General features: G+C 47.2%; 1 protein-coding gene across 1 annotated transcript in view; it reads left to right on the top strand.

The window, feature by feature from the left end:
* LOC139235136 (electrogenic sodium bicarbonate cotransporter 4-like) overlaps positions 1-16,521 on the top strand; it is a 151,275-nt gene that overhangs the window by 58,432 nt on the left and 76,322 nt on the right. The window contains exons 10-13 of the mRNA XM_070866348.1: positions 1,982-2,139; positions 5,805-5,892; positions 9,740-9,894; positions 15,556-15,681. Coding sequence (XP_070722449.1) covers positions 1,982-2,139; positions 5,805-5,892; positions 9,740-9,894; positions 15,556-15,681 — 527 coding nt within the window. The remainder of the gene's footprint in view (positions 1-1,981; positions 2,140-5,804; positions 5,893-9,739; positions 9,895-15,555; positions 15,682-16,521) is intronic.

The following is a 16,521-nucleotide window of genomic DNA, read 5'->3' as shown; positions in this document are numbered from 1 at the left end:
TCCTGTGCCCTGTCAGCCCTGCACTTGGAGTGTCAGCCTAGATTTCTTGTGCTAAAATCCCTGGAGTGGGACTTGAACCCACAACCTTCTGACTCCGAGGCCAGTGCTGCCCAAAGAACAGACATATTCAATAACTCGGTGCAATTCAACTCAAGACTGGTATGAAATCAGTGAATAAACCCACTTGTTGAACTTAGCTGGTGTGCACACCGAAGATGAACGTTTTTGCCTGTGATTTTCAAAGTTGGCAGCTTAGAAACAAAAAATGTGGCCAAAAAAAATAAGCAATATAATCACGTTCAATTCTCCTCGGTCCAGTTTCAATAAAATATGCCACATTTTTAAATTGTTAATCAGATTATGAGCAGCAGATTGCCATTGATTGTAATCACGAGGATGGAACTTAATCCTAGGCTCACAGTCCTGACTGCACACACTGCTTATAGACCGCAACATGTTGGCTGGCTAGATACTGAGTGATATAGGTCCAGCAGGAAGCTCGTCAGGGATCTAGGGCCCATGTGTTTGGCAGAGTGAGTCCCTGTGAAAGAGGAACTGTGGTTCTTAGCTGTAATGTATTTGCTTCATGGGTTCTTTGCTTAAGAATCCATAGCAACGCATCGCTATTAAGAATGAGTTGGTTTATCAGCAAAGGTTTAACAATCACACGACACATTAACAGTTCATCCACAAGGCTCACAACCACCTGCCCCATCGTGGATCCCCCAAACCTAACTGGCTGGGGTTTTATTGAGTCTTGTGAACATCACGTGACTGGCTAAGCCACTCCCAACTCAACAAACCTGTAGCATCCTCACTGGTGCACACATTGCATTATCCAAACCATGACTCTTTCTCTTTAACTACCTTTATGGGAAGGTTAATGGCATCTGGGCCATGGAGATAACTGCAGCCCTTAAGATCACAAAGAACTGCCATTTCTCAATGGTTGGTTTAGTTGTCATAGCAAGGGCGGGATTCCGGCCCACCACTCTCTTAAGCTGATCCAATGCTTTGGTTCAAACAATTAATCATTGCACCAACCAACCTGTGGCAGTGCAACCGTAGATTTTGATAGCTAGTCCAAGAATTGACAGTTGGGCAGGTAAAATCACCTGCAGCAAATTCACAAAACTGCGCCAGTGTCGAGAAACACTGCTCTCTTTATGAATCATTTAAAAACTGTTCATAAGAACATACATAAGAAATAGGAGCAGGAGTCGGCCATTCAGCCCCTCGAGCCTGCTCCACCATTCAATAAGATCACGGCTGATCTTCGACCTCAACTCCACTTTCCTGCACTATCCCCATATCCCTTGATTCCCTTAATATCCAAAAATTTATCGATCTCTGTCTTGAATATACTCAATGACTGAGCCTCCACAGCCCTCTGGGGCAGAGAATTCCAAAGATTCACCACCCTCTGAGTGAAGAAATTCCTCCTCATCTCAATCCTAAATGTCCGACCCCTTATCCTGAGACTGTGATCCCTGGTTCTAGACTCCCCAGCCCAGGGGAAAACACCCTCCCTGCATCTACCATGTCAAGCCCTGTAAGAATTTAATATGTTTCAATTAGATCACCTCTCATTCTTCTAAACTCTAGAGAATATAGACCTAGTCTACTCAATTTCTCCTTGTAGGACAATCCCCCCGTGAATGGTCTGTTCTTGGAGTCACTTTGAGCCTTTGGTATCAGTCCGCACTTTCTCCTGACTCACTGCCTCAGGCTGAAGGCACAATGACCCTCAGCAATGTGCATTTCATAGCCGGCCTTCCTTCAGCACTGGGGAGAGGCCAAGTGCAGGAGGAATTGGCCAATCAGCTGCTCTCACATAACAAGGTAATGCACCAACAACCAGGGTTCCTAGTTCATGGTCACAGCAGGCCCTCACTATTCCTTCTCTCCTTTCTCACCTTCCACGCGACAGAAATCCACTGTACTAACCTCCACACTCACACACATCTTTAATTCTTTGCAGCTCAAGAACAAATTCAAGAAGAAAATACCTCACGACTCGGAAGCCTCGAACATCCTTGTCGGTGAAGTCGACTTTCTGGAGAAGCCATTTGTAGCCTTCGTCCGCCTCTTGCAGTCGACGATGTTGGGCGGGCTGACTGAAGTGGCAGTTCCAACAAGGTATTGGTCCAAGACTTATCTTTTATAAGGGTAGGTTTCAGCCAGTAAGATTTGCCTCGACCCTCCACTTCACAGGGTTCAGACTTGTGAGCCAGGTTGTTCCTCCAGCACCCCAATCGAGGGGTTATCTTTACTTAGAATAATCAAAAGAACTACAAGGAATAATGCACAATTGGTCTGCACCAACCTATCCCATTAAGGTACCTTATAACAGTTAAAATTGCCGATTCCCTAAGTTATTAACGTAAAACATAGAAACATAGAAACATAGAAAATAGGTGCAGGAACAGGCCATTCGGCCCTTCTAGCCTGCACTGCCATTCAATGAGTTCATGGCTGAACATGAAACTTCAGTACACCCTTCCTGCTTTCTCGCCATAACCCTTGATCCCCCGAGTAGTAAGGACTTCATCTAACTCCCTTTTGAATATATTTAGTGAATTGGCCTCAACTACTTTCTGTGGTAGAGAATTCCACAGGTTCACCACTCTCTGGGTAAAGAAGTTTCTCCTCATCTCGGTCCTAAATGGCTTACCCCTTATCCTCAGACTGTGACCCCTGGTTCTGGACTTCCCCAACATTGGGAACATTCTTCCTGCATCTTACCTGTCTAAACCCGTCAGAATTTTAAACGTTTCTATGAGGTCCCCTCTCAATCTTCTGAACTCCAGTGAATACAAGCCCAGTTGATCCAGTCTTTCTTGATAGGTCAGTCCCGCCATCCCGGGAATCAGTCTGGTGAATCTTCGCTGCACTCCCTCAATAGCAAGAATGTCCTTCCTCAAGTTAGGAGACCAAAACTGTACACAATACTCCAGGTGTGGCCTCACCAAGGCCCTGTACAACTGTAGCAACACCTCCCTGCCCCTGTATTCAAATCCCCTCGCTTTGAAGGCCAACATGCCATTTGCTTTCTTAACCGCCTGCTGTACCTGCATGCTAACCTTCAATGACTGATGTACCATGACACCCAGTTCTCGTTGCACCTTCCCTTTTCCTAATCTGTCACCATTCAGATAATAGTCTGTCTCTCTGTTTTTACCACCAAAGTGGATAACCTCACATTTATCCACATTATACTTCATCTGCCATGCATTTGCCCACTCACCTAACCTATCCAAGTCACTCTGCAGCCTAATAGCATCCTCCTCGCAGCTCACACTGCCACCCAACTTAGTGTCATCCGCAAATTTGGAGATACTGCATTTAATCCCCTCGTCTAAATCATTAATGTACAATGTAAACAGCTGGGGCCCCAGCACAGAACCTTGCGGCACCCCACTAGTCACTGCCTGCCATTCTGAAAAGTACCCGTTTACTCCTACTCTTTGCTTCCTGTCTGACAACCAGTTCTCAATCCACGTCAGCACACTACCCCCAATCCCATGTGCTTTAACTTTGCACATTAATCTCTTGTGTGGGACCTTGTCGAAAGCCTTCTGAAAGTCCAAATATACCACATCAACTGGTTCTCCTTTGTCCACTTTACTGGAAACATCCTCAAAAAATTCCAGAAGATTTGTCAAGCATGATTTCCCTTTCACAAATCCATGCTGACTTGGACCTATCATGTCACCATTTTCCAGATGCACTGCTATGACATCCTTAATAATTGATTCCATCATTTTACCCACTACTGAGGTCAGGCTGACCGGTCTATAATTCCCTGTTTTCTCTCTCCCTCCTTTTTTAAAAAGTGGGGTTACATTGGCTACCCTCCACTCCATAGGAACTGATCCAGAGTCAATGGAATGTTGGAAAATGACTGTCAATGCATCTGCTATTTCCAAGGCCACCTCCTTAAGTACTCTGGGATGTAGTCCATCAGGCCCTGGGGATTTATCGGCCTTCAATCCCATCAATTTCCCCAACACAATTTCCCGACTAATAAAGATTTCCTTCAGTTCCCCCTCCTTACTAGACCTAGACCTTTTATATCCGGAAGGTTGTTTGTATCCTCCTTAGTGAATACCTAACCGAAACAAAGACACACATGCGGTTAATTCCAGTCGTGGTCAGCGATCGGAAATTAACCCCCAGATTCCCTTAGTAACTGACCAGGTAACCGATCACATGACTGCCGCAGCCTATCTCAGGTGTTACAGCCATTTTATACTATTTTTTTGGATGCCTGCCCATCGGGTAGGCGTTATACTTCTAGCATTGAAACAAAGGGACACTCTCTCAAGATGAATAGGTCTTTCATTCTCTTATCTCCTGGACAGTCTTTTTCCCGCAGTTCCCAGATGAGTGTTTTGCAGCTGCGATGTGTTAAAACTCACAAGAAAGTCTTTTGAATTCGCATCACTAGAAAAATGGTCAAGCCATGTTTCAGCCAACCTTGGAGCAGTTTGCAAGCACAGATATTGGCAGAAAAATGAGACCAAAAAAATGCTGCAGTGTTGCACTGATTACACTGAGAGGGCATGTTTGCGAGGCCAAGGTCAAACAAGCCACACATGGTACAACTGAGATGGGCTTGCTGTGGTCCATGGACACGTTAGAAGCAGGTTACAAAAGCAAAACACTGCGGACGCTGGAACCTGAAATAAAAACAGAGAAACTGGAAATCTCAGCGGGTCAGGCAGTGTCTGTGGAGAGAGAAACAGAGTTAATGTTTCAGGTCAATGACGAGGGGTCACCGACCCGAAACATTAACTCTGTGTTAGAAGCCAGGTTAACTTCTTGTTTTGAAACGTTGTGTTGGACAGTTCTACCTGCTGTAAGTTCATTCCACAAATTTACTTCATTCAAAGCAATATTATAGCTTGGGCCTCAAATTTAACTTATGAGGACTTACTACTAAATATTGATTTCCACATAAGAACATAAGAATTAGGAGCAGGAGTTGGCCATTCGGCCCCTCAAGCCTTCTCCGCCATTCAATGAGATCATGGCTGATCTTCGACCTCAACTCCACTTCCCCGCACTATCCCCATATCCCTTGATTCCCTTAATATCCAAAAATATATCAATCTCTGTCTGAGCCTCCACAGCCCTCTGGGGCAGAGAATTCCAAAGATTCACCACCCTCTGAGTGAAGAAGTTTCTCCTCATTTCAGTCCTAAATGACTGACCCCGTATCCTGAGACTGTGACCCCTGGTTCTAGACTCCCCAGCCCGAGGGAAACATCCTCCCTGCATCCACCCTGTCAAACCCTGTAAGAATTGTGTATGTTTCAATGCGATCACCTCTCATTCTTCCACACTCGAGAGAATATCGGCCCAGTCTACTCAATCTCTCCTCTTTGTGTAGATTGTTAATAATCTTTGCCAAAATATCTAGCATGATAGCAGCCCGGTGATTCAGTTGCTGTGAAACACTATCTACTGGCCTGGATAATTTCTTGTGTTCGATTGAGGAGTTAATCATCCTTTGGATAGCTGACACATGCTTCGATGGAACACCACAGTGTCGGTGCTTAATTTACCCCAAGCACACTCAGTCCGTCTGGGTCCTCTCTATGGGTCAGCTGTACTGTGAATGCAATTAGCCCTCTGCTGATACGTTATTAAACGATGTCAGGCCAGATGCAAGCTCGGTGCATTACCAATATACTTCCACTTTTCTTAAAAAAAGATTTCAATATCCCATGGAATGGAAAAAAAAGAAAGTGACATTTTTATGTTCACCGTTTTAACTTATCGACATCTTTCCCAAACAGGTTTATTTTTATTCTGTTGGGTCCTCAAGGGAAAGGGAAATCTTACAGCGAGATTGGAAGAGCAATGGCAACACTGATGGTGGATGATGTGAGTTATCAATTTATAACCTGTGAGAAAAAGTGTCGCTCCTGCTATCACACGTGGGCAGTGAAAGGAAAATGATCGCCAGTCAGTGACTTCAGGGGAAGATTGTCGGTGCTGATCTAAGTAAATTTAAACAGCCGAGTAAAACAGATTTATTCTGGGCCATTTCTTTGGTTTGTTTATTTCTGGTGGTATTCAGCTTCTCGTGTCTTGGTGCGAGAGACATAAGAACATAAGAAGATAAGAATTAGGAACAGGAGTAGGCCATCTAGCCCCTCGAGCCTGCTCCGCCATTCAATAAGATCATGGCTGATCTGGCCGTGGACTCTGCTCCACTTACCCACCCGCTCCCCGTAACCCTTAATTCCCTTATTGGTTAAAAATCTATCTATCTGTGACTTGAATACATTCAATGAGCTAGCCTCACCTGTGGAATTCTCTACCACAGAAAGTTGTTGAGGCCAATTCACTAAATATATTCAAAAAGGAGTTAGATGAAGTCCTTACTACTAGGGGGATCAAGGGGTATGGCGAGAAAGCAGGAATGGGGTACTGAAGTTGCATGTTCAGCCATGAACTCATTGAATGGCGGTGCAGGCTAGAAGGGCCGAATGGCCTACTCCTGCACCTATTTTCTATGTTTCTATGTTTCTATGTTTCTCAACTGCTTCCCTGGGCAGAGAATTCCACAGATTCACAACCCTCTGGGAGAAGAAATTCCTTCTCAATTCGGTTTTAAATTGGCTCCCCCGTATTTTGAGGCTGTGCCCCCTAGTTCTAGCCTCCCCTACCAGTGGAAACAACCTCTCTGCCTCTATCTTGTCTATCCCTTTCATAAGATCATCCCTCATCCTTCCGAACTCCAACGAGTAAAGACCCAGTCTACTCAATCTATCATCATAAGGTAACCCCCTCATCTCCAGAATCAGCCTAGTGAATCGTCTCTGTACCCCCTCCAAAGTCAGTATATCCTTCCTTAAGTAAGGTGACCAAAACTGCACGCAGTACTCCAGGTGCGGCCTTACCAATACCCTGTACAGTTGCAGCAGGACCTCCCTGCTTTTGTACTCCATCCCTCTCGCAATGAAGGCCAACATTCCATTCGCCTTCCTGATTACCTGCTGCACCTGCAAACTAACTTTTTGGGATTCATGTACAAGGACCCCCAGGTCCCTCTGCATCTCAGCATGCTGTAATTTCTCCCCATTCAAATAATATTCCCTTTTACTGTTTTCTTTCCCAAGGTGGATGACCTCACACTTTCCGACATTGTATTCCATCTGCCAAACCTTCGCCCATTCGCTTAACCTATCCAAATCTCTTTGCAGCCTCTCTGTGTCCTCTACACAACCCGCTTTCCCACTAATCTTTGTGTCATCTGCAAATTTTGTTACACTACACTCTGTCCCCTCTTCCAGGTCATCTATGTATATTGTAAACAGTTGTGGTCCCAGCACCGATCCCTGTGGCACACCACTAACCACCGATTTCCAACCCGAAAAGGACCCATTTATCCCGACTCTCTGCTTTCTGTTCGCCAGCCAATTCTCTATCCATGCTAATACATTTCCTCTGACTCTGCGTACCTCTATCTTCTGCAGTAACCTTTTGTGTGGCACCTTATCGAATGCCTTTTGGAAATCTAAATACACCACATCCATCGGTACACCTCTATCCACCATGCTCGTTATATCTTCAAAGAATTCTAGTAAATTAGTTAAACATGATTTCCCCTTCATGAATCCATGCTGCGTCTGCTTGATTGCACTATTCCTATCTAGATGTCCCGCTATTTCTTCCTTAATGATAGTTTCAAGCATTTTCCCCACTACAGATGTTAAACTAACCAGCCTATAGTTACCTGCCTTTTGTCTGCCCCCTTTTTTAAACAGAGGCGTTACATTAGCTGCTTTCCAATCCGCTGGTACCTCCCCAGAGTCCAGAGAATTTTGGTAGATTATAACGAATGCATCTGCTATAACTTCCGCCATCTCTTTTAATACCCTGGGATGCATTTCATCAGGACCAGGGGACTTGTCTACCTTGAGTCCCATTAGCCTGTCCAGCACTACCCCCCTAGTGATAGTGATTATCTCAAGGTCCTCCCTTCCCACATTCCCGTGACCAGCAATTTTTGGCATGGTTTTTGTGTCTTCCACTGTGAAGACCGAAGCAAAATAATTGTTTAAGGTCTCAGCCATTTCCACATTTCCCATTATTAAATTCCCCTTCTCATCTTCTAAGGGACCAACATTTACTTTAGTCTCTCTTTTCCGTTTTATATATCTGTAAAAGCTTTTACGATCCGTTTTTATGTTTTGCGCAAGTTTACCTTCGTAATCTATCTTTCCTTTCTTTATTGCTTTCTTAGTCATTCTTTGCTGTTGTTTAAAATTTTCCCAATCCTCTAGTTTCCCACTAACCTTGGCCACCTGATACGCATTGGTCTTTGATTTGATACTCTCCTTTATTTCCTTGGTTATCCACGGCTGGTTATCCCTTCTCTTACCGCCCTTCTTTTTCACTGGAATATATTTTTGTTGCGCACTATGAAAGAGCTCCTTAAAAGTCCTCCACTGTTCCTCAATTGTGCCACCGTTTAGTCTGTGTTTCCAGTCTACTTTAGCCAACCCTGCCCTCATCCCACTGTAGTCCCCTTTGTTTAAGCATGGTACGCTCGTTTCTGACACAACTTCCTCACCCTCAATCTGTATTACAAATTCAACTATACTGTGATCACTCATTCCGAGAGGATCTTTTACTAGGAGATCATTTATTTTTCCTGTCTCATAACACAGGACCAGATCTAAGATAGCTTGTTCCCTTGTAGGTTCTGTTACATACTGTTCTAAGAAACAATCCCGTATGCATTTTATGAATTGCTGCTCCAGGCTACCCCGTGCGATTTGAGTTGACCAATCGATATGTAGGTTAAAATCCCCCATGATTACTGCCGTTCCTTTTTCACATGCCTCCATTATTCCCTTGATTATTGCGAGACATTTCTGTACTCTCCGCACCAATGGGGTTCTCCATCAGAAATCCTCCGGTGTAAGTTTAATAAGAGCCAAGAGAACAAAAAGTAAAGACTGAGTTTGCACCAACCGCTCAGAATGTTAGATCCTCCTTCTGGACAGCATTCATGGATAGTCCTCCCCATTTTGTCAGTAACTATTAAAATTATGAATTAACTTAATTTAAAAAAAAATTTGTTTACAGAATGTGGGCATCACCGTCAAGGCCGGCATTTATTGCCCATCCTTAATTGCCCTCGAGAACGTTGTGGTGAGCCACCTTCTTTTAGCGCTGCAGTCCGTATTTCTTTGTAGTTGTACAAACACCGACTTAACATAGCGTAAAAAATAGCAGCAGGAGTGGGCCACTTGGCCCCTCGAGCCTGCTCCGCCATTCAATGAGATCATGGCTGGTCTGATCTTGGCCTCAACTCCATTTCCCTGCCCGTTCCCCATAACCCTTGACTCTACCACAAGAGTAACCACATTGCTGTGGGTCTGGAGTCACATATAGGCCAGACCGGGTAAGGGCGGCAGATTTCCTTTCCTAAAGGGACATTGGTGAACCAGATGGGTTTTTACAACACTCCTGTAGTTTCATGGTCATTGTTATTGATACTAGCTTTTTATTCCCGATTTTTGAATGAACTGAATTAAAATTCCCCAGCTGCCGTGGTGGGATTTGAACTGACGTTCCTGGATTACTGGTCCAGTAACATAACCACTGCTGTACCCCTAAATGTAATGAATTGAGCTGTAGTTGTGCATCACTGCCGCGCATTGACAGCCTGGGATGCCTCACCTTCACCTTCTGCTTTGGTTACACTGGGTTCCAGCTGTTCAGTGACGTGGCTTACAAAGCGAGGGACAGAGACGACCTGATTGCTGGGATCGACGAATTCCTCGATGAGGTCATTGTCCTCCCCCCTGGCGAATGGGATCCCAAGATCAGGATCGAGCCGCCCAAGAAAGTGACGTCTGCCGAGAAAAGGTAGGAATCCATTAACCCCTTCCTGCTCACAGGGCCTCTCCATCGAGCCGCGTACCTTCTCCATCTCCGTTAACCCCTTCCCGCTCACAGGGCCTCGCCATCTCCTTTTCACGGTCGGATACATAATTCCCCGTGACATGGAAGATGATCCACTTGGAGCACATTCCCCGATCTACTGTTTCTTTGGCCAATAACAAACCCATTCCTCTGCCCCCAGGTGCAATTACCTTGAAACAGAGATCAAACTGTGATATATTCTTTCACCATCATCATAGGCAGTCCCTCGAAATCGAGGAAGACTTGCTTCCACTCTAAAAGTGAGTTCTCAGGTGACTGAACTGTCTGATAAAGGAATTACAGTCTGCGTCACAGGTGGGACAGACAGACGTTGAGGGAAGGGGAGGGTGGGACAGGTTTGCCACACGCTCCTTCCGCTGCCTGCGTTTGGTTTCTGCATGCTCTCGGCGACGAGACTCGAGGTGCTCAGCGTCCTCCCGGATGCGCTTCCTCCACTAAGGGCGGTCTTTGGCCAGGGACTCCCAGGTGTCGGTGGGGATGTTGCATTTTATCAGGGAGGCTTTGAGGGTGTCCTTGAAACGTTTCCTCTGCCCACCTGGGGCTCGCTTGCCGTGTAGGACTTCCGAGTAGACCTCTTGCTTTGGGAGTCTCGGGTCAGGCATGCGGACAATGTGGCCCGCCCAGCGGAGCTGGTTGAGTGTGGTCAGTGCTCCGATGGATGGTGGCCTGAGCGAGAACACTGACGTTGGTACGTCTATCCTTCCAGTGGATTCCGCAAGATATATCGCAAACACACATACACAAGATGGCGCTACAGGATGTGTTGTCATGTATCTTACATTATTATATATAACTGTGTCCTAACATGCTATACATGACTGTAATAAGATATGACCTGTAACCACCAGCATACCTTACCACCAGGGGTGCACTTGCAAGAGACAGGTATATAAGGACAGGTCTCAGGCAAGTACAGCATTCCAGAGCTGTGAAATAAAGGTGCAGGTCCAGATTGACCTTAACTTCACTACATGCCTCGTGTGAATCTGTACTGAGGGGACAGGACTTTACAGTGGCGACGAGTTACGGGATTACAGAATCCACAGAATGGCGAACAACGGATCAGATGAAAAGTACAATGCTGGAGACAATTGGGAGGACTTTATAGAAAGGCTCCAGCAAAGCTTTGTAACCAAAGACTGGTTAGGCGACGATAAGGCAGACAAGAGAAGAGCCCATCTCTTGACCAGCTGTGGCTCGAAAACATACGCTTTAATGAAGGATCTGTTGGCACCCGAGAAACCAGCAAGCAAGTCGTTTGAAGAATTGAGCACACTGGTAAGAGACCACTTGAAGCCAGCGAGCAGCCTACACATGGCCAGACACAGGTTCTACAACTACAGACGCTGTGTGGGCCAGAGCATACCCGACTTCGTGGCGGAACTTCGGAGGTTGGCTAGTTTATGTGAGTTCTCCGATGAACTGAGGAGAGAAATGCTGAGAGACTTTTTCATTGAAGGAATAGGCCACGCAGGCATATTCCAAAAGTTCATAGAGACCAAGAACCTGACCTTAGAGGCAGCAGCACTGGTTGCACAGACATTCTTGGTAGGGGAAGAAGAAACAAGGTTGATTTACAATGCAGGTACGACAACTAACAAAATATCGGAACAAGAAGTTCACAGCACTAAACAAGCTGCTACCCCCACACACAGACAAAACCGGGAGAACAGGCTCTCGACAGAAGGCAGAAGCCATCAAGGGCCACAGGAACGGCCGTTCACACCTCATCAACCCACAATGCGAGCAACCAACTACAAACTGAGAGAAGCTCAAGAGAGATCAGCCAGACGCAGCTTATTCTTTGGGAACACTTTGAACAATGGAACAGGTCTGTGCTGGAGATGTGGGGGTGGGCACTCGTCAAGGGGATGTCGATTTCAGCAGGCTGTTTGCAGAAATTGTGAATATACAGGGCATTTGGCCCGCATGTGCAAAAAAATGGCAGCTCGGCTGGTATACGAATTGGATGGGTCGGAAAGCGGACCAGTAGATGGTGGGGACAGTACCCGGGACACCGATGTACAGCAGGTCAACGCGATAAATGGCCGCTGCTCCTACAACAGGACGCCTCCTATAATGATGAGGGTCCTACTCAACGGGATATCTGTCAACATGGAGCTGGATACAGGAGCGAGTCAATCTCTCATGGGCGCTCAACAATTTGAACAACTGTGACCGCATATAAGAGACAGACCAAAACTCACAAGGGTTGACACCAAACTAAGGACCTATACCAAAGAAATCGTACCAGTTCTCTGTCACACACAAAAGGACAGTGAACCGACTTCCCCTGTGGATTGTCCCCGGAGACCCCCCAGCACAGCTGGGGAGAAGCTGGCTGGCAAAACTAAACTGGAAATGGGATGATGTCCATGCCATGTCATTAGAGGAACGGACCTCCTGCTCAACAGTTATAAAGTGATTTGAACATCTCTTTCAGCCAGGTATGGGCACTTTCAAAGGGGCCAAAGTCAAAATCTACATCACACAGGATGCTAGACCGGTCCATCACAAGGCCAGAGCTGTACCCTATGTGATGAGGGAAAAGATTGAACACGAACTTGACAGGCTTCTGCGGGAAGGCATTATATCACCTGTGGAATTTAGCGACTGGGCAAGTCCCATCGTCCCAGTCATGAAGTCTGATGGATCCGTACGAATCTGTGGGGACTACAAATCTACCATAAACAGAGTCTCCCTACAGGACCAGTACCCGCTGCCCAGAGCGGAGGACTTATTTGCCACATTGGCTGGAGGTAAACTTTTCTCAAAACTAGACCTCATATCTGCTTATATGACGCAAGAATTGACCGAGGAATCCAAGCTACTCACCACCATCAACACACATCGAGGCCTTTTCATGTACAATCGATGTCCATTCGGCATCAGGTCGGCAGCTGCCATATTCCAGCGCAACATGGAGAGTCTGCTCAAGTCCATCCCGGGGACGGTTGTGTTTCAAGACGACATACTTATCACGGGCAGGGACACTCCCATCTCCGTAATTTGGAGGAAGTACTAAAGCGGTTGGATCGGGTAGGCCTACGAGTCAAGAAATCCAAGTGCCTGTTTCTCGCACCCGAGGTTGAATTTTTGGGCAGAAGGATTGCCGCTGATGGAATCCGCCCAACAGAGTCCAAAACAGAAGCAATTCGCCTGGCACCCAGGCCCTGGAATGTCTCAGAACTGCGTGCCTTTCTCGGGCTACTCAATTACTTTGGGAACTTTATGCAGAACTTAAGCACGCTGCTGGAGCCTCTCCACGCGCTACTCAGGAAGGGTTGCGATTGGTTTTGGGGGGGACGCCCAGGAACGCGCCTTCAATAAGGCACGCAACCTGTTTTGACAGTGTTTTGACTTTCTTTGATCCAGGTAAAAAGCTCGTTCTCACTTGCGATGCGTCAGCGTATGGGGTCGGGTGCGTTTTGCAACATGTCAATAGTGCGGGCAAATTACAACCCATAGCTTATGCCTCCAGGTCACTTTCGCGGGCGGAGCGCGGGTACGGAATGGTAGAGAAGGAGGCGCTCGCGTGCGTGTATGGTGTCAAAAAGATGCACCAATACATTTCGGGGCCAAGTTCGCATCAGAAACTGACCACAAGCCCCTCACGTCCCTCCTATCCAAGAGCAAGGCAATAAACGCCAACGCCTCGGCACGAATTCAACGGTGGGCACTCATACTGGCGTCCTACGACTATACCATAAGGCACAGACCAGGCATAGACAACTGTGCCGACGCGCTCAGCAGGCTACACCTGGCAACCACTGAAGGGTCTGATGAACAGGACTGTGAGATAGTCATGGCAACCAATGCCTTTGAATCCACAGGTTCGCCCATGACGGCTCGCCAAATCAGAGCCTGGACGGCCAGCGACCCCACGTCATCCTTAGTAAAAAGATGTGTCCTAACTGGTGACTTGGCAGAGGCTCGCGATGCCTGCCCCGAGGAATTAAAACTCTTTCACAGGCGCATGCATGAGCTATCACTACAAGCAGACTGCCTGATGTGGGGCAGCCGAGTAGTCATGCTTCTGCGAGGCAGAGAGGCATTTGTCCAGGAGCTCCACCGCGAGCACCCGGGGATCGTTCTCATGAAGGCCATAGCCAGATCCCACGGTCTGGTGGCCTGGTATTGACACGGACTTGGAGCTCTGCATCCGAAGGTGCACCATTTGTGCCCAACTCCCCTGAGCACCTGGCCCTGGCCTACCAAACCGTGGTCGCAGGTGCACGTAGACTATGCGGGCCCATTCATGGGCAAAATGTTCCTCGTAGTTGTAGATGCATTTTCAAAGTGGATCGAATGCACCATTTTAAACTCGAGCACAACCTCCACCACTGTGGAGAGCATCGCAACCATGTTTGCAATGCACGGAATCCCTGACATATTGGTCAGTGACAATGGTCCATGCTTCACCAGCGCAGAATTCCAAGATTTTATAATTGACCACGGCATAAGTCAGGTCAAGACGGCACCATTCAAGCCGGCCTCCAACGGCCAGGCGGAGAGAGCAGTGCAAATCATTAAACAAGGCATGCTTAAAATCCAAGGTCCCACGCTGCAGGGTCGCCTGTCGCGACTGCTGCTGGCATACAGATCTCGTCCACACTCACTGATTGGGATCCCCCACCGCGCAACTGTTGATGAAAAGGACTTTAAAAACAAGTTTCTCATTAATCCTCCCAGACATGCACGAAATCGTTGAGGCAAAGTGCTGTAAGCTGACTGAGTACCATGACAGAAATTCGAGGGGGAGATGGAATGAGATAGTGTTTGTACTAAACTATGGCAGGGGTCCCAAATGGCTTGCAGGGACAGTAACGGGCAAGGAAGGAAACAGGCTACTGGTAGTACAAATGGACAATGGCAAAACCTGCCGGAGGCATGTAGACCAAGTCAAAAGCAGATTTACCAACAACACTGCGGAACCAGAGGCAGACTACAATGTGGAACTCACACCACACCTGGTGGACAGACAGAGGGAACAACCTGAGGAAAGGGCAATCCCAACAGACAGCCCAGGCGAGACACCAACAATCACACCCAAAGAAAAACAGACACCAAGGCAAACAACTGAACCACAACTCTGACGTTCCACGCGAGAGCGTAGACCACCCGAGAGACTGAATCTATAAAGACAATAAGACCTTGGGGGAGGGTGATGTCATGTATCTTACATTATTATATATAACTGTATCCTAACATGCTATATATGACTGTAATAAGATATGACCTGTAACCACCAGCATACCTTACCACCAGGGGTGCACTTGCAAGAGACAGGTATATAAGGACAGGTCTCAGGCAAGTGCAGCATTCCAGAGCTGTGAAATAAAGGTGCAGGTCCAGAGTGACCTTGACTTCACTACATGCCTCGTGTGAGTCTGTACTGAGGGGACAGGACTTTACATGTGTCATGTGCCTTTGTCACATGATCCTTTTAGTATATACATGAGCAGTTCCATTACCACAGTAGTCCACTAGGGCGAGCTCTATTTTACACAACATTACTTGAGAGCACATGAAGACTGACCATCGCTCTCATTTTTTGTCTCTCTCTTTCTCTCACTGTAACAGGAAGTCTCTTTACTCCCTGAATGAGGCAGGGCAGATGAATGGCTCAGCTGGAGGTGGCGGAGGAAGTGATGATGAAGAAATGCCAGCACCGCATGAACTTGGGGAGGAGCTGATGTGGACGGGAAGGTACACATTTCCATTGGAGCAGTTGCACTGTAATCGCCATCGGAGACAGCACATTGGGTTATTGTAGGTTGCAAGGGGACAGGCCAACGTGTAGGTGAGGGAATCCTTTAGGAGGATGTGAAGCGTCAGTCTACTCATAGGCAAGTCTCACATTCATCACTGGCTGTTTTAAAAACCCCATTACAAGTTGAAGCTCCCTTATCCGGAACCCTCGGGACCTGGCCTGTTCTGGATAAGGAAGTTTTCCGGATGAGGGGTGGTCACGTTAAATTGGATGGTACGGGTACTGAGCAAGGGGATATCGGGGCTGGCTGGATTGGGGCTGGGAGCGCGGCAGAGAGATCATGGGGGGGGGGGGGGGGGGGCAGTGGATCGCAGGGTCAGGCCAGCGATTGCGGGAGTCGGCCGCAAGGAAGGACGTCAATTTGTTCATGTCGGAGTTCTGCGCATGCGCCACCCGGTGGCCGGGAATGGTTCTGGACGAGGGGTGGTTCTGGATAAGAGAGTTGTGGATAAGGGAGGTTTCACCTGTAATATGAAATTATAGGAAAATACCACAACAGTTTATGTCAGAGATGAAACAGTTTCAGACCCGCAATTTTGCACTGGTGAGTTTTTCACCTCACATGACCAAGGACCCCACCCTCACCCAGCGAGAATGGTGCATGGGAGGGGTTAACATTCGTCTAAATCCACTTCCGGCCTCACTCAGTTTATTCCCGTCAGACTGCGTCGTATCTTAACCGACACTGAGGTGTAAAACCCGGCAGTCGAGCCACGGTGGGAGGAACAGGAGAGTTTCCCCTTCCCCAGAACCATCGAGGAGTCCTTCAGCCGTCC

This window comes from Pristiophorus japonicus, chromosome 22, assembly GCF_044704955.1.
Source record: "Pristiophorus japonicus isolate sPriJap1 chromosome 22, sPriJap1.hap1, whole genome shotgun sequence".
NCBI classification, from domain to species: Eukaryota; Metazoa; Chordata; class Chondrichthyes; family Pristiophoridae; genus Pristiophorus; species Pristiophorus japonicus.
Note: the sequence above shows the minus strand (reverse complement) of the source record. Positions and strands in the feature narration are given on the sequence as shown.